The sequence below is a fragment of the Bubalus bubalis genome, chromosome 1 (genome assembly GCF_019923935.1).
Source record: "Bubalus bubalis isolate 160015118507 breed Murrah chromosome 1, NDDB_SH_1, whole genome shotgun sequence".
In the NCBI taxonomy this organism is placed as follows: domain Eukaryota; kingdom Metazoa; phylum Chordata; class Mammalia; order Artiodactyla; family Bovidae; genus Bubalus; species Bubalus bubalis.
Window position 1 is genome coordinate 126,678,854 of NC_059157.1, and position 23,205 is coordinate 126,702,058.

A 23,205-nucleotide genomic window follows, 5' to 3' on the forward strand; every position below is an offset into this window, starting at 1 on the left:
CACCTAGAATTTAAACATGGAACTGTGTGTGTGTGGGGGGGGGGTGAGTGTTGAAGTAAATATAGATTTGGAAACCATAATCATATAGGTCCCTGACTTAAGCTATGAAAGCAATGAAGTTGACTCTGAAGAGCATGTAAAAAGAGAGGACAATTGTTACCTTGATTTATCACGAAATCTCTGGATCTCAGGTACCTTAAGTTCTAATGCTGTTCCAGATGACTATTTTAAATCAAGCAAGAATCAAATTGCCAGTTCTTACAACTCAATGATAAAAAGTAATGGTGGGCAAATTATCTGAACATTTTCCCAAAGAAAATCTACAAATGGCCAATAAACACATGAAAAGATGCTCAACGTTCTTCTTAGGAATAGGCAAATCAAAACCACAATAGCATACCACTTCACGTCCACTAGGGTATCTGTAACTAAATGGCAGTTCCTTAAAAAGTTAAACAGCATTACCTTCATGACCCAGCAATTACATTTCTAGGTATATTCCCCAAAGAACTGAAAACATGTTCACACAAAAACTTGTATCAGAATGTTCATATTAGCATTATTCATAATAGCTAAAAGGTGAAAATCACCCAAAAGTCTACCAACTGATGAATGGATGATTAAAATGTGATACATTTATACAATGGAATATTATTCAGCAATAAAAAGGAATGAAATAACTGATGCATGCTACAGCATGGATGAACCTTGAAAACTTTGTTAAAGAAGCCAGTCACAAAAGACTCCGTATTACATATGTGATTCCATTTATAGGAAATATTCAGAATATGAAAAACTACAGATAAAGTAGATTTTAGATTCCTTAGAACTAGGAGAATTGGTGGGGGGAAGCTGGAGAGAAGAGAAAACATAACTATTAATGACAGGTTTCTTTTGGGGGAGTGATGAATTGGTCCTAAAACTGCGAAGGTTGCACAACTCTGCAAATACAAAAACGACTTGAATTGTACATTTTAAATAAGAGTATTGCATGGTATGTGAATTATATCTCAAGAAAACTGTTTTAAAAAATCATATGACCCTTTATATGTATCAGAGTACCTCACCAGCCGGGTACCACACACACACACACACACACACACACACAGACACATATTTTTTAAGGGAAACAGCAGGCACAGAGAGATGTCTGAACTTCCAAGTTTGAGCTCTTTATCATGCTGTTGGGTGATGGCATAATTAATGTTTACTCCGAGACACCACTACAGTTGTACGTCTAACCAAATCAGTTTTTAAATGTATGTTTAACAGTTCTCCCTTACTAGACCACTAACTTCCTTGGGTTACGGATCGTGCTTATTTCAGTGCATCAGGATCTGGTAACGTGATTTGCTATTTGACAGATGCTCACATGAATGGATTTCAGGTAGGAATGATCCACAACTGAAGCTACAAAAAACCAAAGTTATGCACAGAACCCTGTATACCCATATCTGCCCTCTGCAACCAAATAAAGACACAAAGAATGAATAAAGCGGAAGCAAGAAGGATGGGAGAAAAGGTGGGTATCTCTTCTCTCCATTCCCCACCTTCCACGACAGTTTACAGAAGGGAGTCAGGCGTGGAGGGTGACATCACTAACCCCCGCGGCGCCCACCACAGAAGCGATCCACTGTGCTCACTTTCCCGCCTCAAAGAAACTGGAGATGGGTTTAGCGCGGCGCGACGCGTGGGGCTTACGTCACATCCGGCTCGGGACGCGCCACAGCTGGAAAGCGAAGGCCTAACGCCGAGGGGCGGAGCCAAGAAAGCGCGCCCTCTGGGAGGGGGTGGGGCCGGGTTAAAGAGCGCCGCGTCACGTCCGGGACCCTTAGAGCCCAAGCGGAGGCGGCGCGGAGCGTTTCGGCTCTCAGCGGCTCGGGAACACAGCGTGTGGTGCGAGCCTGCGGCGGAGCCTCTACACTGAAGGCGCGAGAGGTTGGCAACTTTGATTGAAGCACATCGAGCGGCGACAGCAGTGGAAGTCATGAGCGACAGCGGCGAGCAGAACTACGGAGAGCGGGTAGGTATCGGTGGTGCAGGGGGCGGCTGTGTGGTCCCAGCTTCTTACATCTCTTTCCAGGCCCATCGGCCTCGGGCCGGGAGACTGGGGCGATTTTGGCTCCGAAGTCTGAGACCGGGAGGGATGCGAGTCAGGTTAAGAAGCCCTGGTAGTATTGTCCTTATTCAAGAAGGAGGCCGCCGACGGGTTTAGGTTGCCCGGTACTCGAAACGGCGGTTTTTTCCGTTATCGGGAGGGAAAGATTAAAAATGGCCGCTGCGTCCCCTCGGTGGTGGGGGAGGGGAGCGGTATCTGGTTTCGCCGTTGCTCTCCTGCGAAGCCTCGCCGCAGCCATCTTGGGCTGGCGGGCTGGGCGCGCTGCCAGAGGCACAAAATGGCGGAGGCGCCGCGCGACAGTTTCCAGGCCGCGGGCGGCGAACAGGGGGCGCAAAGAGCGATGTTCTTCAGGGTTTATGCTCAGCATTTAGGTTAAGACAGGATCATTTTGGACCCCGAAAAGATGTGAATCTAAGGTGTTCTTGGCTTCTTTAAAGATGGCAAACTAGTCTGACGTATACTTAAGTTCTGGGCCCGTTAGAGGGGATTGCGCGCGAGCTTTGTGTTCGGCCTAAATGGCGTGCTTTTCTTGGATGCCAAAAGGGCTGTTAAACCGCAAATAGTTACCGGTAACCAAGTAGATCACGAGGTCGCTGAGGTTTTCTTGCAGATCGAGTAGGTCTTTTTCCCACGGGATGGTGAAGGAGAAATTGGCGGGCAACAATTTTTGGCGCCGTTGTTTCCTTTGTTTTGAGCCATACCTATTTTATGAACCACGAATTGTGTTTGTGCGCTTTTTAAAGTTTCCACCCCAAAATGTGGAGTTTGGTGAGGACTGGATAAACCGCAGAAGTAAAGTTCCCGGGCTTAGAAAAAGCATAATATAAAGCTTGGTCGCGGGTCCGTGAGTACTAAGACGCAGAAATGTCAGTCTATTCGAATATTTTTGCAAACTTACGAAAAAAATTCTAGGTGATTTCATTAGGGCGTTTTTGAAAGGAAAGATCTTAGCTCTTGGAATCTTAATTTATTGTGTAACTTTGGGGCCAAATCTGATTAATTTGGTTTGAACCAGTCCTCGCCTTTACCTATGCAGATGAATACTGGCTTTTTTATTCTAAAGACGATTAATTTCCAGTCAGCAGTATGTGTATGATTATCGTTTTAAGCTCTTTGGTGAGAAAGCTTGGATCAAGCTCCCAAGTTGTTAAAAACTGTGGGTTATGGTTTCCGCCAGTTGAAAATAACTGGAAACTAGGCGTCGGTGTTTGGACTGAAGGCAAGTGATAATTTCAGTCTTCAGCTATTAAAACAATTATTGGGTACATTTTGAGAATAAAAAATGGCTGGTTTTAGTGGAGGAGCTCTCAGTTAGATAAACCTGAGTAAGTTACTTGTGGAAGTTCGTGAGAGGAAACAATTGCAGGGATTGGGTCCTGGTTTGAGACAGCTCAAGAGACATTATCGTCCCACTAACCAAGCTTTTGAATTTGGTATTTTTTTTCTGTTAGTAGAATATACATCCTAGTTACCTCACAATCTTGTTACATAGGGTTATTCAACAAACTCTTAAGGAGGAAGAGAAAATAATAAAGGTACATGTTACAGGTTGATGTTCTGTCTTAAGCGCCTTGACTTGGAAGAGATCTCTGAACTTCGACGATGTGGAGTACTTCCACATTGTTTTCTTTGGCCTTTGTTTTGTCTGTAGATTGCTTTCTAGTTGGTTTATTGGAACCTGAAGTGGTTAGACTAGACCTAAAACAAACACTTTGGGAACACTTTGGGACTCCCAAAGAATGCTTGGCAAAACCATAAAGCTCAATGAAGTAGTTTAAATATAGTGCCACAAAAAGCATTAGGTAGACTAGTCAGGGCTGATTGGCTGAAAACTTGTTTTGGAAGTGCCTGAAAATAGCGGGAAAACTGTTGTGTGCAGGGTAGTGATCTTGTACTTGGATGCTATGAATAGCTTATCAAGAGCCTGAAAAATTACTTTCATTCCACTCTTAAGCTGTCTGCCATGCGGGAGACCCGGTTCAATCCCTGGGGTGGAAAGATCCCCTAAAGAAGGGAATGGCAACCGACCATGGACAGAGGAGTCTGGCAGGCTACGATCCATGGCGTTGCAGAGAGTCGGACATGATTGAGTGACTAACATAACACTTAAGTTTTCAGACCTTACAAATCATTAGTGTAAATCACTAACACCTACTAATCTAATCATCTAGTGATAATGTAATATTAAAATCTTATCAGCTGAGGTCACTCATCACCCCCACCTTCTCGTGGCCCTGCCGCCACTTTAGAAATGTTTTTTTTTTTCTCCTCTCTTTTAGTCATAACCAGACCGGAGTAGAGGAGGTGAGAGCAATAAATCAGCTTCAGTTCCGTTGTTTATAGCGTGTTTACTTATTGGGTGAATATTGACACTTAGAGATGTGATTTTTTTGTGTGTGTGTTCCTCTGTTTTAAACGTGCAGCTAGGGTGCATTCCTGAATTTTTGTGGTTTGTTGAACACTTTCGGTTACTGCTATATCTTTTATCGGTATCGGGATTTTTCATGTCTTGGTTAGACTTAAAATGTTTCTGGTTAGAGCTGACTTCCCTGATCTGGCCAAACCCACGTTAAAGTAAGATTACTCATTCGAATTCAAGTTTTTTCCAGTAATTCCCTAAAATTTCTCATGTTTTTTTGCAGAGAAGTTGGCTAGCACCTTTGGAAGGAAGAGGTGGTTTTAGACCTGTTGTCAAGATTTGGGAGAATAAGAACATGATAGGATCTGTAGCCAAGTGTAGAGATGTATGGTAATGGGGAAGGAAGTGATAAATCCTATGGCCTAATTGTGTTCACAGTTTAGGGTGTGGTGAAGTTTGGCCTTGGCACTGGTTTGTTGCTCTACCCTGATAACTGTAACTTCTTTTTTTTTCTACAATTGGGTCTTCACCTGCAGAAACCAGTAATTAAGTGAGGAAGCAGTATTGTAAATATTGTAAATTGTAAAAAAAAAAATTGTAAAATATTGGAATTGTAAAAAATTTTAAGTATTGTAAATACTTAAAAGACCAAGTCTTTTAAATTTGTCTTGCTGTCAAGATTATGATACATACTCTTGTAGAGTATTGCTCATTTTTGCAAAAGTAATGGGTTTACAATGTAGGTATATTACCTTTAGTCTTCTTTGTAGAGATGAATGGCATTTGTATACCATCCCATCAAACTGCCTTTCATACTCTGCAGTTTCTCCTCTTCTGCTTAATCTTGGGTTATCTTTTTGAATTTTTAGTAATTTTCAAAACTGAAACATCTCAGCCTTTTTCTTCCCAAAGGGTTGTAGCCATTGCACCAAGTTCCTTAAATAGAGAATTAATGTTGGAGGGGAGGAAATAGTTTTGTTTCAGTTTGAGTCTGGTAAGGCAACAAGTCTCTTGAAACCAAGTTGAAGAATATTTTTGGTGGTTTTAATTAAGAATGATTTAATATTGTGGATATGGTCCAGAATTAGAAGGTGGCACCTTCAAACTGAAAATACAAGTGGTTGCAAGGTAAGTACTGGTTTTGTAGAGATTGAACAGGAAATCAGATGATGAGAGATAATGTTAAATGGAATTCGCTTTGTACAGCCTTTTCCATTTTTTATCTCCAATAAATCCCAAACCTAAATGATAAATATTAGTACTTTCATAGGTTTTTTTTTTTTTTTTTTTTTTTACATTTTTTTACATTTCACCCAAGAGGACAGGGCTAAAGCTTTGTATATCTTTTGAGCCTTAGCATGTGTGTTATATTTATCTTTTTTTTTTTTTTTTTTAACACATAATTGCTTTATTTCCTCATAAAAGACAGTGATGAGGTGGTGGTTGAAGTTGGGTAATTTTAAGTGTTTTGCTTTTTTGAGGGGTGTGGGTCACACAGAACAGAATTAGGTATTGTCATGTAGTTTTGTTTTTAAGCGGGGGAGGAATTCTTCTTTACAGAAAATTAGTCTTCAAATTCTCAAAAATCTTTGCTTTGAATTGGGTTTTGGAGGTTACATTCTGATTTTTATCAATGCAATTGCTAAATATGACAGCATGGATGAGGACTTCTTTTTTTTTTTTGGCAATGATTTTTGTGCTGAGATAATAGACTTTTTTAAAAGTAGTAATAAAACATACTTGGCATTTCTGCTGAAAAGTACTAAATGTTTATGAATGTAAATTCAGAGCCTACTGTTTTTGCAAAGGATCTTTTAAAAGCATGGGATTAGAGCTGATTTAGGCTTGTCATGATAATATTTTCAGAACATATTCTCAGTCTTTGAGGATTTTTCTATCCAAACTTCTGGAAAGTTTAGCTGCAGAAAGAAAATAGTCCTTAATGTTGATATGAGCATTGATTTTTATAGCATAATCAGTGAGTTTTTCTTAGCCCGTCCCAGTTATTAAAATACTGTCTAGTCAACCTAATGAGTTTGCACTTATTAATATTGCATAAATTCCAGTTATAACCACTAGAATGATTTTAACAAAAATTGTGTTGGTGGTGAGACAAATTTCCGCTTATTTTTAAGTAGGACCTCTTAATATGTGTTTAACATTAGCCCAGTAGTTGGTCTTCTGGTTTTATTGAGTGGCCACCGCAACTTAGCTGAGTTTGAAGAAATGTAATGCTTATATTATCTAGCAGCTTATTTTGTTCTTCAAATATAAAGAAGATTGGGAAGGGGTAGTGAAATATCAGCAGGAAGGCATTCATATTGAAAAATTGTCATATCTAGAGCTTTGGCCTCTATTGAGCATTTTCTGAACCTAAGCCCTGTATATATATTTAAAGTTTAGGAGGCCTTAAAGGAAACCTGCTTGGGCATTCTGATTCCACGATTACAGTTGTGCTGCCAGTAAGCATTTCCCATTACATTTTAGTGATGGATATTAAGAGAAAACAATTACTGTGACTCCCTTAAGTAAAAAGCTTAAAATTTTTTTTCCCCCTGGATTAAATAAGCAATAATTGACTTTGAAAAACTAGACTGAAGATTATGCTTACTCTCTTAGAAGAGACATCCTAACACTTCCATCATAGCCATGCATGGTTGTCTTTGTGATCAGATAGGTATAAAGGATTTCTCTCTTTTTTTTTTTTTTTCTTTTCCTAAGGCAAGTTTTATTTTCAGGAAAAAACTAGGAGAGGAAATTGACAGTGAAGGATCATAAAGTCAGAAGTACAAGAAAACGAGGATGTTTTAGTAGAGCAGTATTTTGTTTAGGATGTTCAATAGACACTTCCAACTTATTGATCTTTTAAGTGATACTGAGTCTTTTTAATAATTTCAGGTGAGCTGCAGTTTTATCCACAACATTGCCACCTTTAAAAGTAGGGTTGCTCCTTTGGACTGCAGAAGATTTTAATAATCATTGGGGGGATGGATTTACCAAAAATTCTTTGAAAACACCGCAGTTGGGTTCAAGTTTGCTCTGCTTCCATCACAGCTCCTTGCATACAGTAGTTGGTTGACTTGATTTGGTCTTTTTATGCTTAAGTTAGTAAGTTGGGCCATTCATATTATAAAATCTCACTAGGGCAGCTTTCTAGAGGTGGGTTAAACATTAGTCCAAATTTTCAAATTCCCTGACACTGTTTTTTTACAGGCTACTTTTTCAGTTAAAAAGTGTGACATTAAATACATATCTTGACGTTAGTCACAATTTGTAGACCTCTTCAACCCTGAGCCTTGTCATCATTGTGCAAATGAATTGTCCGTGCTTTTCCTTTCTTGCACTTTTGTATTAATGTGTCATTTTTTGACTAGAGATGTGCTTTTGACACTTAACATACTTTCTATTGATGAATACAATAAGTAAGAAGTGTGAAATGTAATTGTAGTTCTTAATGTTAGATGAACAGTAAATGTTCAGTTGCGCACTTCACATTTCAGCTTAAGCGTGATAAATCTACATGGAGTAGACAAATGAGATTGACTATATTTTAGAACCAGCAGGAAACTAGTTTCAGATTTTTGAGCTGCATATTTTAGTTTTTCTAAAAAATCCAAAGCAAAAGGGATTTTTTTTCTAGTTTCAGTTTTGGCACTGGCTTTTATCCTGGAGTTTTAAAATATTCTTCATCCTGTTCTTTTTCTATTAAGGTTAATGTTGAAGAAGGAAAATGCGGAAGTCGTCATTTGACAAGTTTTATAAATGAGTATTTGAAGCTCAGGAATAAGTGAAGCTGAAATTTGAAAAAATAAAAGAAAGAATGCATGCTAATTATCAGACCAGAAGTCCCACTTGTAGAATATTGAGCAATTTGTGTGAAGTGGGGAAGATGAAAGAAGTCAGAATTTGAAACGGAAGAATGAAGAAAAGAAATAAAAATGAAGTTAAGATAAGAAGTAATCTGGAATCAGAAAGCACTACGCTAAGTAATTACTAGTCTGTTTATGTGTCCCTGTATATTTTGCTAAACATGCATGCATTATTTGTTTAATAGAAGAAATATATACAGGGTAAAGAAGTGCCTTCCAGGGGAAACGTTTAAATTAGGTAATTCTAATTTTAACTTCTTAGTCAACTGATTGAAATGCAACTTTTAAAAAAACAACCCTTTGTAGTCAAATAGGAGGCAGGAATGAGCTCTCCGATTTGGATTTGGGTAACAGCCGGCTTCATGTTGTCTCCTGGATTTTTCATCTCTGACATTGCTGGTCCTGGGGCGTGAGTACTTCCAGAATTGAAGTAGGTGGTCTAGGCCACCCTCTCTGGACTCAATGTACTGACCCCTATCCTTCAGTACAGATCAGTATAAGTAGAATGTTGTAAGTTTGTCAAAGTTTTCCTAAAGAATGTTACCAGGATGGTTATAGAACCGAACCCCCAAAATCCATTGGACAGGATCCTTCCTTTTGTCATTTATGAAAAAATTAATTTCTTTTTAGATGGCAATAGTGGAAAACTATGACCATTTAGGCCCTAACTTTAAGATGCATGTGTGCTAAATTCACAAGATGATTCTTAATTCTTTTTGTTTAATGCTTATTCCAGCTGAATGACTGGGGTTACTGCTAAAAAGTTGTAGGGGCTTCCCTTAGCATGAGATAGGTCATATAAGTGAACAGGATACCTAACTCCACAGTGGCAGTAACAGTAAGTGCCTTATTCCCTTTTCTTATTTTCTGCTATTAACAACTTAACTGTTAAAATGATGTGAGAGATAACAGATCATAAAGTAGCTTTGTTTCTGGTTCTCTACTCCTACCACTTGCTGGAAAAATAGACCTAAAAGTTCTGTCATTTCCCTTTCTGTATGCTTGTTTTAACTGAACAGAAGAGTCAAATGATTGGTGCAGTGTTGTTACTTTCAGTTGGATGGGGAAAGTTCATGTGTCAAAATAACAGTAGTAGGCAACCAACAGATAGCTTCTACTCTATTGGGAAAACTAAGGCTATCACTTCTCCCTGAAATTAAGATAGCCTAAACTTTGAGAGTTTTTGAACCTCACAACTCTTGGGGCAGTGTCTTAAATGACTTAGAGGGATTCATTTTCTGATACTTCAGGGCCTACTTGTGTCAAATTTGTGCTTTTTCAATTCTGTATCTTGCAAGCAGATGATTACACCCATTTATAGTTTCCATCATTTGCCCTGATAATTTGTAGAACTTGCCACGTATAAACTAATAACATTAAATTGGTAGTGTTAGTTTTGCATTCTGAATTACTTACAGATTAGGCTGAGGCAACTGATGTGAAGGGATGTTAAATTTTTATTCAAGCTCATTGATTCTTTTATCAGGAGACCTGAAAAGTCCTTGGGGTCTGAAAGAGAAAGTATTTGTTAGTCATGTAATGGGAAGAAGCAGTTTGGAGTTTGTTTGGAAAGGTGTAAAGTAAAAGTAAACACTGATGCTAGTGGACCATCTCATCCATTCAGGTTTTTGCCCCCCTTTGGCCAAAGCATCTTGGAGTCCGAGAATGCCTCTCTCCACCTCCTGCCTGGGTAGTAGGGGGAAACAGACTTCTTGTCCTGGGGCAAGCGTAAGGTACATGCCCTCAGGACGGCTAATAAATGACAGGGTGGGGAGGTGGGGGCAGAGAAGGTGACAGAAAACAAGGTTTCAGGAAAATGACTGTTGAAAAAACCAGATAAGTAAGAAGCATAAAACTTGAAATTAAGTCAGTGAGACTTAAATAAGCATCACAAATATGTATGGTGTTTTTTAAGAAATGCAGATGCCCAACTCCAGACCTACTAAAATAAGCTCTGGTTGGGGATCTATATTTAAATGCTCGGTAGGTTTACTACATATCTGTAAGAGCCTTTGTTGAAGGTCTACTCTATTGCATCTAGTTTTTAAAATATGTGAGAAACCTAGAAATTGGATGGTTATTCCTACTTCTTTCATCTCTTTCAAAAAGTTTTTTTAAGATTCTGTCATTCTCAGAATAGGGAGATACTGGCTGGTATTTTGTTGGAAGGCTGAGTTTGTTTCTCCCTGATGTGTTCGCTATTGATTAGTACATGACTAAGATTCAGTTTGTAAGAACTTGATGCCCTGTGTGGTTTTCAGGGAATTTTTGGTTGTGTTGTTCATGCTAACTTTACGTTTGTGATCCTTTTCCTTGAGGTATTGTTAGGGTTTTAATGTGTTAGCACTGAAGAGTTTTGTGAGCCCTGAAAGTGGTCTTTGAATTTTTTGTGTTTAGGGGCTTTTCTAGCTGATTTTACGAATTTAACCATGGACCAAGGTTTAAAGCTAACTTTATGCTTTTAGATTTGGCCTTCTAGACAAGCTAAATAACCTTGCATATATTTCCAAACCTGTTAATAGCCAACATAATTGCAAAAGGGTTTATTTAACTTAAAGACTACCTCTGATATGAAAGGTAGGAGGTAGAGACAGTGTTTCTGTGTTAGCCTAACAAGTGTCAGTACAGAAGAAGACTTAGTGTTCCAGTGGTTTCTCCTATTCCTGGTCTGAGAAATGATTGTTCATAAAATACATCTGCATATAGCCAATTAGTTTTAGAGGTTGAGTGAGAAGTCTTATAATTTCACAAATACTGTTATTTTTGACCCTTGATCTGCTAGAAACCTCATTAAAGTTTATTCTGAGGCTATAAGGACTTTGTTTTCCTTCTTGAACAGATTGGTAAAGCACCTCAGCTTAGAATAAGGCTTTTCTGTTTTACTGAAGCAAGAGGCTTAAAAGAGGATCTTGACTTTCTACTCTCTTTTTCAGACGAACTGATTTCTGTTAACTATAGTTATTTTATCGGTAATCTTTTAACTCTTATTGTGAGGCACCCATATTGTCTCCCTGCTAGAGCAGATTGCTTTCTTTAGTTCCCACTAAAGGTCATAATCTTTCCATGAAGTCATCTTTGTAGCATTGCAATAAACAAAGGTGTTAGAGTCCCTCTTTCTACCTTATCTTCTAGATTAGCTTTTGCCTGTTGAATGATTGCAGAAACTGCATCCCCAATTTGAGAACCTCTTTATCCCAGGAGAGGAGAATTGTGCTTTTAAATGTCCAGAATATTTGCCAGAGAAAGTCAAAGGATTGTTAGTTGGGTCCTCAAAGCCATAGTGCCTCTTTTAAACATTCCTCGATGATAAAAGTAGCTATTTTCACTAATAATTAGGGGTGTCATCTTTTACTTTCACTCTTTATTAACTCATGGCAGGAAGGGAGAGTAGCCATGTTTCATGCCACTTCACACCGTTTTGTGTGACTTTGAAATGTAGAGTCATTTGGGGATATAGAGACCAGAATTCATTTTGCCCACTGAGTTACTCTTGTTCTAAACTTGAAGCCTTGTTTCTTCTGTGTTGCATGTAAGTTGTCCTTAAGCATCATAGGAAAGATCTTCCTAATTTTCTCCACTGTTCTCTTAAGTCACAGAACATATTCCAAAATGTTTGGGGCTGTGATTTAGATGAATTTTCTTCCTTTATCCTTTTAAGAATGGCTGGAGTGTTTTATTCTGAAAGTCTGCCACACAGGGAGGTCTCGTGATAAAGTTTTATGCCACTTCAACATTGATTGTTACCCCTACAGCAACTTACCTGTAATGTTGATTCCTTTTGAGTCAAGCCATTTTAATTCTGTGTTGGGCAGGAAGATTCATGAGATTAATTAATGCCTTTAAGTTTGATGAAGGTGGATAACCTGAAATGTTGTCTTGTTTGATAATACCTTGGTTAGCTGTCAGACTGAGTTAATTGTTATCTTTTCCACTATTTCTATTTTGGTGCCTTGGCAGAACGTTCCTTTAGCTTTTTTCTCTAATTATATGTCTTTGGTTCACCAAACTAGTTATCCTGTTTAGCCATTTCTTTGCTAATTCCTTTTAGAGATTTTGTTTTTGTACAACCTACCTACCAGCTAGTCACAGCTACGATAGGGGAAAGGTTAGGTATAAAGTATGTATCTAGATTTTGTTTTTTACATACAGTTCCTGAACTTCCTTCCTGAAAGTAGATTAGGAGCCTGTGATCTAAACTGTTGCAGTTTTAATATGTCCTTTCTGTATGTAACTTTTCTAACTACTTATTCCCAGTTTCCCATCAATTGGCCCTGGCTCATCTACACTTAGCTGAGGAAAATCTCTGGTACCCTCTTAATTCTTACCTCTGCAGTTCATTCACTGCCTTTCGACTGGAGCTTCATCTGGTTGCTTTGAGATCCGTAAGGGCTTCCTACATAGTTGGATGGACAGGGTCTACAGATCTAGTCTCCTTCAAGCTGGTCCTTGCTCTCTAGGTTTCTGTTCTTCCTCTGTGACTTGAAACAGTACTGTCCTTGTCTTTTTTTCTCCACTCAGCAATAAATAAAAGTTGAAAATAAAGTAAATTTTATAAATTTCATAGGTTTTTTTTTTTTTTTTAATTGATGGCAGTTTGACTGAAATAATAGGTATGAGGTATAGGTGTCATAGTTAATAAGGTTCTTTCTCACCCTAGTCTTTACGGAGTAACATTCCCAAAACAATCCTTGGGCAGTTCCCTTAACTGCTTGGCTTTGGCACCCATTTCTGAAGAGAGTGGGGTCAGTTAACTCTTATCCCTGCTCCCCAAGAAAGGTGGAAGTTCAAGTTAATTGGCTTATGTCAATTGGAGCAACGTAACTATTATACCAGGTATATTCAGTTCCTGCCCTTACCTATGTTTTCTTATCTTGGAAGGGGATTGCTTTCCCTCACCATTTATCTCACCACAGCTTATTTGTTTTTAAAGTTGCCCAGAAAGTATACAAATTAAACTTTTGACATCTACGTGTAGGAATCCCGTTCTGCTTCCAGAAGTGGAAGTGCTCATGGATCTGGGAAATCTGCAAGGCATACCCCTGCAAGGTCTCGCTCCAAGGAAGATTCCAGGCGTTCCAGATCAAAGTCCAGGTCCAGATCTGAATCTAGGTAAGAAAGACTGTCTTGGGATTTTCTTGTTACTCTTAGCTTTCAAACTGGTGTGTGCTTTTGTAAACTAGGAAGATAGAGAGGGTTAGATCATTTGTTGGCTTATTTAATATTGGTACTAGAAATGAACTTAATTGTTATGTTCTGGGAGACAAAAGACTTAAGTGGCTAAGAGCCTGGGCTTTTGGTGTTAGGGTTCATATCTTACCTCTCTGTTTTTTTCTGGCTTGGGCAGATTACTTAACCTTTTCAATCTTAACTTCCTTATCTATAAAAGATGAATTAGCAATAGTACCAGTTCTTCAGAATTGCTGTGAGGATTCACTGAGTTTATGTGAACTGCTTAGTAGTATGGCAAAAAAAGACTATAGAGCATTGGCTTTTAGAAACTGCAATTCTTGATAAATAGGTGTAGTCTAGTATGACAAGTGTACTATAAAACAAAAAACCTTAACACAGCACTTTTTTTTTTTTTTTTTTTAATGTTCAAGTGTAGGCTATATATCCTGGTTTGCCCAGGTCAGCCCCAGCTTGATGCCTGCTGTCAGGCATTATTAACAGTGCCCCTTTTCTCTCTCACACTGTATTCTTCCTGGGTTAGATGACAGTTCATATGATCACTGTAGTTAAGAGCAACTGGTTGATTTTAAAACTGCTGGAGAATACTGCTTGTAATGGTGATGTTATCATAAGTCAATAATGGGCATAATGCAAGAAGCTTAAAAATGAAGGATGGTATTGTGAAGGGTAAAGGTGGACACAAATCAGGCTAGTATGAAATGTTGCATGTTTTATGATTTTTAATAGATACTGTGTTGTTTAATCTTTGAATTATTTAAGATACGATGGAAGGGACCTTTAGTTAGTGATGGTTTTGGAACTCTTCCTAGCACAGAAATGACAATATACAAAAGAAAAGTATTGATCCCACTACATACCTGGATTGTGTGTTTTACCTTTTGAAGCTTAACTTTAGAATAACGTTTTTAAAGAATTAAAAGCCATATCCTGCCGTCAGCTATTCAGTCATAACCTTGAAGCCTTTGTCTTTCAGGTCTAGATCCAGAAGAAGTTCTCGGAGGCATTATACAAGGTCACGATCTCGGTCCCGGTCCCATAGAAGATCTCGTAGCAGATCTTACAGCAGAGATTATCGAAGACGGCATAGCCACAGTCATTCTCCCATGTCTACCCGCCGGCGTCATGTTGGGAATCGGGTAAGGTGAAAACAGTTGTTTCTGAAGCAGTGGACACTGTATGAAGCCACTTTATAATTAATGTATAGTATATTCCCCTCTGTTTTTGGTGTTTTGTTCTGTAATAATTTAAAACTGATAACTTTTGATGCTGGAGCTTTAGCATGATTCCTCTCTAGAGCCTTTTCAGTGTTTGGAGATTTTTTTCTTTTTAAAAGATTCTCCCTCATATATGGTCTACATTTGAGCTGTTGATCACAAAAATTTAAGATACTGTCACACTAACAGCACATCAAATAAAAAATTCTCTGTGCAATACGGTTAATATAGTTAGATCATATATCTATGTTCCATACTATTGTTTGAGTTTTCTGGGTTTAATATGCTTTAAAATATGCTACGATTTTCCCATTTAGTTTTAAGCAAGTTTCTTTCCAGTTTTAAAGCTTTGCTTGTCTTCCATGCTGCTGCTAAGTCACTTCAGTCGTGTCCGACTCTGTGGGACCCCATAGATGGCAGCCCACCAGGCTCCCTGGGCTTCTCCAGGCAAGAATACTGGAGTGGGTTGCCATTTCCTTTTCCAAAGCATGAAAGTGAAGTCGCTCAGTCGTGTCCGACTCTTAGCGACCTCATGGACTGCAGCCTACCAGGCTCCTCCGTCCATGGGATTTTCCAGGCAAGAGTACTGGAGTGGAGTGCCATTGCCTTCTCCATGTCTTCCATGAGAAGTTACAAATGAGATGGCATTTAGTGTGTTCCTTTTGTGGTTTTTATTGAATAATATACAAGTAGACCTATAGGGAGTGTATGTTTTTGAAAGTGGGGTGGAATTTAACTATAAAATGTATGTGCGAAGTAGTGAAACCTTTAAGCAAACTCATGGCAACTGGGATGTCAGCAACATTTATTATTATTTTTTATAAATAATATAATAAATAATATAAACATTATTTATTATAATAGTTGACGCTGCTTAATATCTGTTTTAAAAAAGTTTGGTACACATCTGTAGTTTCACTTGTACGTATATTTGAACACTTATGATTTTTCTATAGAAATCAAGCTGAATGTACTTCTGTACCTCTTTGGCAGTTTAGAGCCTCCTATTGTGTGAATGGTATATGTTAATTCACCATTATGAAGTTTTACCTCTCCTCTTGCCCCAGCTTATAGAGACATTAGTTCTCTGCATACATGCTTGTGATGCTGATGTAACATTACTTTTAAAATGCTGTTTTATTTCATTGTTATCTTTTCATATTAGTGACAGTTTGAGGGGGGGAGTTGATATGTGATGCTTTTTAAAAGTTTTTTTGAAATCTGTTTTTCTATTTCTAGGCAAATCCTGATCCCAACTGTTGTCTTGGAGTATTTGGATTGAGCTTGTACACTACAGAAAGAGATCTAAGAGAAGTGTTTTCTAAATATGGCCCAATTGCTGATGTATCTATTGTATATGACCAGCAATCTAGACGTTCAAGAGGATTTGCCTTTGTATACTTTGAAAATGTAGATGATGCCAAGGAAGTAAGTAAAAAGTCTTGTACCTTTGTGTAAAAAAAAAAAGGTATATACACACGCTTTCACTTTTACACACACTCTCAGAGTCTTTAACTATTCTTCCTTGGATGACTTTTGCTTTAGTAAGTCCATCAGTCGTGTCAGACTCTTTGCAGTCCCATGGACTATGCAGTCCATGGAATTCTCCAGGCCAGAATATTGAAGTGAGTAGCATATCTTTTAATGTGGAAATTTCAAAGATTTGTAGCATAACAGCAAAGTGACAGTTTGGTTCTAAATTCCAACTCAGTCTCTTCCACCATTTTATTTGAAGTAAATTCAAACATAGTCAACTGTTTCCAGATGTGTGCCTAGATACAGATATTTCTAAAATAGAAGAATATTAATAGTCCAGTTTGGAATATTTAATGAGTGTTTACATCAGATTACTTTGTAAAATGAAAAGAAACATTAAGAAGTGATAAAGCTATGACTCAGGATAAAGGAACTGGTACTGTGTACTGGCAAGTGATTTTATGTTTTGGATGTTGAGGTAAAACATAGGAAGTAACTTTTTTTTGGCCTTGAGGCTTATGGGATCTTGTTTCCCAACCAGGGATTGAACCTGGGCCACGGCAGTGAAAGCACCAAGTCCTAAACATTGGACCTCCAGGGACCTCCCTGAAATTTTTTTTACAGAGACTAAAGTAAAAATTCAATGTGTGACTCCTGGCCCGTTTAAGAAATTTGAACTTCAGATACACGGGGGTGATTGCTAAAGTCATCTCCAAGGACAGTAATAAGGAGGGGAGAATCTTGAGAAACTTAATGACAAGCTGTCTGAGGTTTGTCATTATTGACAAATAATGAGGTAGGTCATTTACTGAGATTAATAATTTTGAGCTCTAAATAAAATTAAATGAATAGAGTAAGCCCATCTACTAAAGGAAGAATTAAAAGCTGAATGCAAGTGGTTATAATTTAAGAGATTTAAGGAATGCTTTAAGATGTCATTCAACTTCATTTTGGTAATAATTGATGTGAAAAATGTTAATAACATTTGTCCAAGGTTACTTATGGGATCGGCTTCTTTGCTTTTCTACGTTGTGTGTGTGTGTGTCCTACAGAACCACAGTTCCCTTTCTGAAAGATAGTATATTTTGTATCTAAATCAGTAATGCCGGAAACTGCCTTGAGGCTTAAAACAATCAAACTAGAAAATAGCATAATTGGAATTAGAAATCTAAATTCTATTTCGATAGAGAGATGTTTGTTTAAATTGTGAATAAACTGCTATGTCTTTGGGATGGGGTTTTTTTTTTCTCGGTACAGTATATTTTCATTTTAATGTTTGAAACTATATGTAATTCAAGCTTTCATCCCAGCTCTTTGCTTCCATAGCAGGGGTCCTCAAATTTGTGTAAAGGATTAGACAGGAACTATTTTGGGCTTTGGGAGCCATAAGAGCTCAATTTCAGCTTTTCAACCCTGCCATTGTAATGTAAAAGCCATATAAAATGCAAATTAATGAGTGGGGCTTTGTTTCAGTAAAACATGGTCACTTAATTTTGAATTTCATTTCTGATGAAATACTACTTTGACACCCACACCTGTTTAAATTCTTAGCTCGTGGGTCATAGTTTGCCAACTGTGTACTATTTTATAGACTTACAGGTACTGTCAAATCTATAGTTGGTACAGTAATTTCAAATAGTTCATGGCTTAAGTTGGTGCTCACGGGTGGCTTTTTTTTTTTTTTTTTATGAACTTTTCTAGGCTAGCTTTTGTAAGTGAAGATTTGATAGGCAGAAAAACTTATTAATAAACTGTCACATATAATGCTCTGGCCTAACTGAAACATCTAGTTGGGTTTTATATATAGATAATAGTTAATTTGGGGCTTTGTTCATGATGTATATAACAACTCATATCTTTTGAAGGCAAAAGAGCGTGCCAATGGAATGGAGCTTGATGGACGTAGGATCAGAGTTGACTTCTCCATAACGAAAAGACCACATACTCCAACACCAGGAATTTACATGGGGAGACCTACCTAGTAAGTATGTTTTCAAGGTTGTTGAAATACTGACAGTTCACTTTAGGGCACAGGGAGGCTTTTGGCATTTCCAGTTGACTAAAACTTAAATTCAATATAAATATATTCAGTAGAAACATTTGATTGGTACCATAAATTGTGATGACATGTAATAGATTAATCACATCCTACTTTTATCATAAAGAAATGCCATATATTTGACATTCCTGGGTAATTAAATGATTCTCATCAGACCAGTTTTCCCACTCTGGGAACTGTTAAGTATTAATGTAGGTAAAACCAAGTTTGTATAAATCTTATTCACAGTGGCAGCTCACGCCGTCGAGATTACTATGACAGAGGATATGATCGAGGCTATGATGATCGGGACTATTACAGCAGATCGTACAGGTATGTTAACCAAAATACAAAGTTTTTAAGTTGTTGAAAGATAAATCAGCGCTTCTGGTTCAGTTGCAACATAAAACAGCACCGTTTTAACCTTTGATAAAGGTATTTACCTTTAATAAATTGGAGATCCAGAGATTAAACTGGATTTTTTTTTGGCTGCAACTCAAAGCATGAGTGCTAAGATGCTTCAGTTGTTTCCAACTCTTTGCAACCCTATGGACTGTAGCCCGCCAGGCTTCTCTGTCCTTGGGATTCTCCAGGAAAGAATACTGGAGTAGGTTGCCATGCACTCCTCTGGGGGGCAACTCACAGCATGTGGATCTTAAATTGCCCAACTAGGAACCAAACTTGTGCCCCCTACAGTGGAGTATTAAACCAGTAGACCACCAGGGAAGTCTCTGGATTTTATGGTTATACTTTTGTTTTTGGTATGTGTATTTTTAAAGCACCAAGTTGTAAACCAACGGGACAATAAAATTATAGACCATACTCCAGGCTCTCCCTCCCCCCTTTTTGTTTTTTAAAGTGAGTTTCATGAACTGATTTTGAATATCATTGCTTTATAAAGCAATTTTTGGTAGCTGAGGAATTGTGTTGAAGGGCAGGGCAAATTGATTCTTGGAAAAATCTAAAGAAATTATTTAAGGATTAGTTTGCTATAACAATGGTAAGAGGTTTATTATTAACAATATTGACATTTTTCAGGGGTTGATAGGGAAATGCTTATGATACTAGGAATACTTTGGAAAGTAAAAATGAAGTAAAGTTCTCTATTTAAGCAACAGCAGGTAATTTAGATCTTGTATTGTTTGTCAAAATGTAAATTGTGTAGTAAATATTGACCATAACAGTTAATCCTTGATACCCTATTTTGGTGTGGTAGTGAGCTGTTGTCTTTTTTTGTACACTATTCTGTAATTTTTAGAAAGTTGACAGTCCTGACATTTAGCACCAACAAACTTTCTTAAGTGGCATTTCTGTACTGACATGTAGGGGATTGATTTGTGGAGGCTGCAAAGATTAGTCTTAAGAGTACTTAATATGATACTCATTTTAACCACCAGGGAGAGCTCTATGTCAGTTTGTAAAGGGGTGGCAAAAGCAAGTCTATTGCTTAAAGAAAACTAGCTTTCACTTCTGTTTTAATTTTATTGCATGAATTGTGCATTTTTAAAACTTAAAATGTTTGTTTTCTGCCCTCACAGAGGTGGAGGAGGAGGAGGGGGAGGATGGAGAGCTGCTCAAGACAGGGATCAGATATACAGGTACAGGAAAAGGTTTCTGTTTAACATTGCTTCTGCACTATGTGAAGGTGTTTGCAAGAGAATCGGGTACATAGGAATTTCCTGATGACAGAAAAGTTTAAAATTCTCAACATTCAATGTATGCACTGGCCAGGAAAAGATTTAAATCTGTACAATAGTAGAATGGCTCACATAAAGATATTTGTTATTCATATTTTGATAAATTATAAATGGCATTCATAAAATTTTATAAATGAGAAGTTTATAAAAATACTGTAACTGAAGTCAAATGACAATGTACATGGCTTAATTTATGTTCATAGAGATTGGGCTTGTACTTGTTACCACTCAGTGGTACCATTTTATACCTTAATATGAGATGATGGCATAAACTAAGAATCCATAATATTTTAATCTTATTTATCCCTAATGGTTTCATTAGCTTATTATAAGCATTTCAGAATAAGCAAGTAATTATTCAAGTTTATCTTAACACAAAACTAAATCACTATGAATGAAATTTGGGGTGTTCATTCATAGGTTGTGGTTAAAATTAGTGGTAATGATTTTTTTCTTCTCTAACCCAGTTTAAATTTGTTAGATATAATGTTAACTAGCAGATGATCAGATTCAACCTCATTGATAGTTACGGGTTTTTGGTACTGGGCCTGATAATGTGCTTCATTCTCAGGACTAAAACAGACCTTACTACTGCAGTGTTTTTGAAGGTCAGCTGAGGGTCTTTTAGTTTTGGAAACTGATAAAGGGATCATTCACTTTAATCTGTGATCTGTGGAGTCTTAGATGGTCTTGATATTTGTTTACAGAAGACGGTCACCTTCTCCCTACTATAGTCGTGGAGGATACAGATCACGTTCCAGATCTCGATCATATTCACCTCGTAAGTTTTTATTTTGATATAATTTTGTTATAATAGTGTGACTTGCTATGACTTATGGAAACCACAGCAGATAATGGGTTGATTCAATTAGTATTTCCTCTGTTTTTCTGTAGGGTTCAAGGAAGTATATATGAAAACAACCCTTGGATCTTAACTCTTGTTGCTAATTAAAATAGTACATGTGTATTTTGTCACCATTTGTAGCTTTTTATTTTTAAGGAATTCTTAAAATTTTTTTTTACAGCTTAGAAACATTTTTGAGTGACTTAAAACCTTAGCTTTCAGATTGAGTTAGCTAAGTTCCCAGCTATTTCTGTTTAACATTGGTTCTGCACTATGTGAAGGTGTTTGCAAGAGAATCTGGTACATAGGAATTTCCTGATGACAGAAAAGTTTAAAATTCTCAACGTTAAATGTATGCACTTGAGTATTGAAGTGTATTTATTTCCTTTTCTTCTAGGTCGCTATTAAAGCATGAAGTTGAAGACTTTCTGAAACCTGCCCTAGAGTTGGGATATTGTTTGTGGACAATATTTTTTATTGTCTCCTGTTTAAAAAGTGAACAGTGCCTAGTGAAGTTAGGTGACTTTTACACCTTTTATGATGACTACTTTTGGTGGAGTTGAAATGCTGTTTTCATTCTGCATTTGTGTAGTTCGGTGCTTTGTTCAAAGTTAAGTGTTTTCAGAAAAGTATGTTTTGCATGTATTTTTTTACAGTCTAAAATTTTGACTGCTGAGAAGTTTCTATTGTACAGAACTTCATTTAAATGGTTTTTCTACTGAATCCAGGGTATTCTGAAGATCGAAGCCTGTGTGTAAAATGCTACCAAATGGCAAAAAGCAACAATAAAGTTTGGTTTTTACTTTTCTTTCTAACATATCAATGCTTAGCAGAACTATTCAGATTAGATTGTCAGTAGTAAATTAAAGACAAAAATGCCCGTTTTCCTCGAGTCCATGAAACATACCATACTTAATATACCTGCAATTAAGTGATAAAAATTATGCTCTGTAACTCTATACTGCTAGTGTTAAAAACTAAAGATCTTTCAATACAGCAAATGCTTAATGCTTATATAAATGTGAATTTGTCAGCCTTTATGTAATCTGTATTATATATAGCAGGGAATAAGATGAGTTACACAATGTATGCCTTAAAAAGGCTATTTCTTAAAGCTGTTAGAAGGGGATAATGGTATTTCAATTAGTTATCAGCAAGTGACAATACATTCCACCACAAATGTACTCTTGTTCTTCTAGCTTTTAAGACTATATGGAAAAACTGGGTGCTTCAGAGTTTTGAGAAAAAAGAAGGGAACACTACACCTGTGTTGTGGATGATCTGAAGACTTTGCCTGTTCATTTTTTAAATATTACTTTCAGGTCCTTTGCTTACCAAAGGAGGCCCAATTTCACTCAAATGTTTTGAGAACTGTGTTTAAATAAACGCAAATGAAAAGACTAAAAAGGCTGGTAAAACTCAGTTTATAGAGATTTTGTTTTAACTTTGCTACATAAGAGTTCTTTTATAGTTTTTAGTACCTTATACAGTATTCCTTGGACTGAAATGTATTCTTTCTGTTGTTAAAATTGTTTTAAATAGGTAAATTTTGTATTCCTGGAAAATACATTTAAAGTAAGTAACCAGGTCTTGGAATGAACATCTCCACTTGGGGATGGTATTATATTAAAATATTCTCCACACTTGCCCTGAAGGTGCCTGAAATGAACATTTTTTCTAAGATATTTTCATGGTCAATTCTAGGCAGGTAAATAAGTTTGTTAGCCTGCTGACCCTTTTATTATTACTTGAAGGGCATGGCAACCCACTCCAGTATTCTTGCCGGAGAATCCCATGTACGGAGGAGCTTGGAAGACTACAGTCCATGGGGTAGCAGAGTCTAGACACGGCTGAAGCGACTAAGCACAATATGCCGAGGCTGCATCAATCATAATGGTGTAGTAATTTACCATAGGTCAAACAGCAATTAAAATACCAATGCCAGGATCTGAACTTGACCAGTCTCAATCTGTAGTCTGTGCTGTTAATCACGATGTCATTTAATCTGGGTAACCAGATGAAAAATACTGGTAATAGAATGTTAGGTGCCAGGGTGAGATGGGCTGAAGAGTGGTGAGAGTCCTGTTCTGGGATAGCAAGTAGTACACTAAAAAAGTGTATCATGGTGGTCATCTTGTTTGCAAAAAGTGTTTTTGTAAAAGCCATAAAACTATATAAGCATATGAATTTTGAAGACAGCACATAGAAGCCAGATAGTCACAGAATTTGGTACAGACACATTTCTTTAAGACTTAAACTATTTACAACATGTAAGTTTTATTCCTATAATTAAAACTTTTGCACTTAATTGCCAACCTTTTGTCCCCTTTGGAGCTCCTCAGAATACTTTCCAAGTGTATCTGAAAAGCTATTGCTTGCATAATCATTAAAACTCAGGT

The 23,205-nt window shown here is 37.3% G+C and overlaps 1 protein-coding gene across 2 annotated transcripts; it reads left to right on the plus strand.

Moving 5' to 3' along the window:
- Nucleotides 1–1,834: 1,834 nt before the first annotated feature.
- TRA2B (transformer 2 beta homolog) lies at nucleotides 1,835–22,213 on the plus strand. 2 transcript variants are annotated; one of them, XM_006058627.4, is made up of 9 exons: nucleotides 1,835–2,023; nucleotides 13,323–13,456; nucleotides 14,511–14,673; nucleotides 15,991–16,179; nucleotides 18,093–18,208; nucleotides 18,515–18,598; nucleotides 19,804–19,863; nucleotides 20,670–20,743; nucleotides 21,204–22,213. In XM_006058627.4, the coding sequence occupies exons 1-9, from the start codon at nucleotides 1,988–1,990 to the stop codon at nucleotides 21,212–21,214; spliced, it is 867 nt and encodes a 288-aa protein (XP_006058689.1). In that variant the 5' UTR covers nucleotides 1,835–1,987; the 3' UTR covers nucleotides 21,215–22,213. The 2 variants fall into 2 exon arrangements, with proteins under 2 accessions (XP_006058689.1, XP_025142850.1); XM_025287065.3 differs by lacking the exon at nucleotides 13,323–13,456 and having other exon boundaries at nucleotides 1,880–2,023.
- The last annotated feature ends 992 nt before the right edge of the window (nucleotides 22,214–23,205 follow it).

Coding starts and splice junctions, on each gene's coding strand:
- TRA2B (XM_006058627.4), top strand. CDS start 1,988: ATGAGCGACAGCGGCGAGCAGAACTACGGAGAGCGG. Junction 16,180..18,092: donor ATGTAGATGATGCCAAGGAA/GTAAGTAAAAAG, acceptor TATCTTTTGAAG/GCAAAAGAGCGTGCCAATGG. Junction 19,864..20,669: donor GACAGGGATCAGATATACAG/GTACAGGAAAAG, acceptor ATTTGTTTACAG/AAGACGGTCACCTTCTCCCT.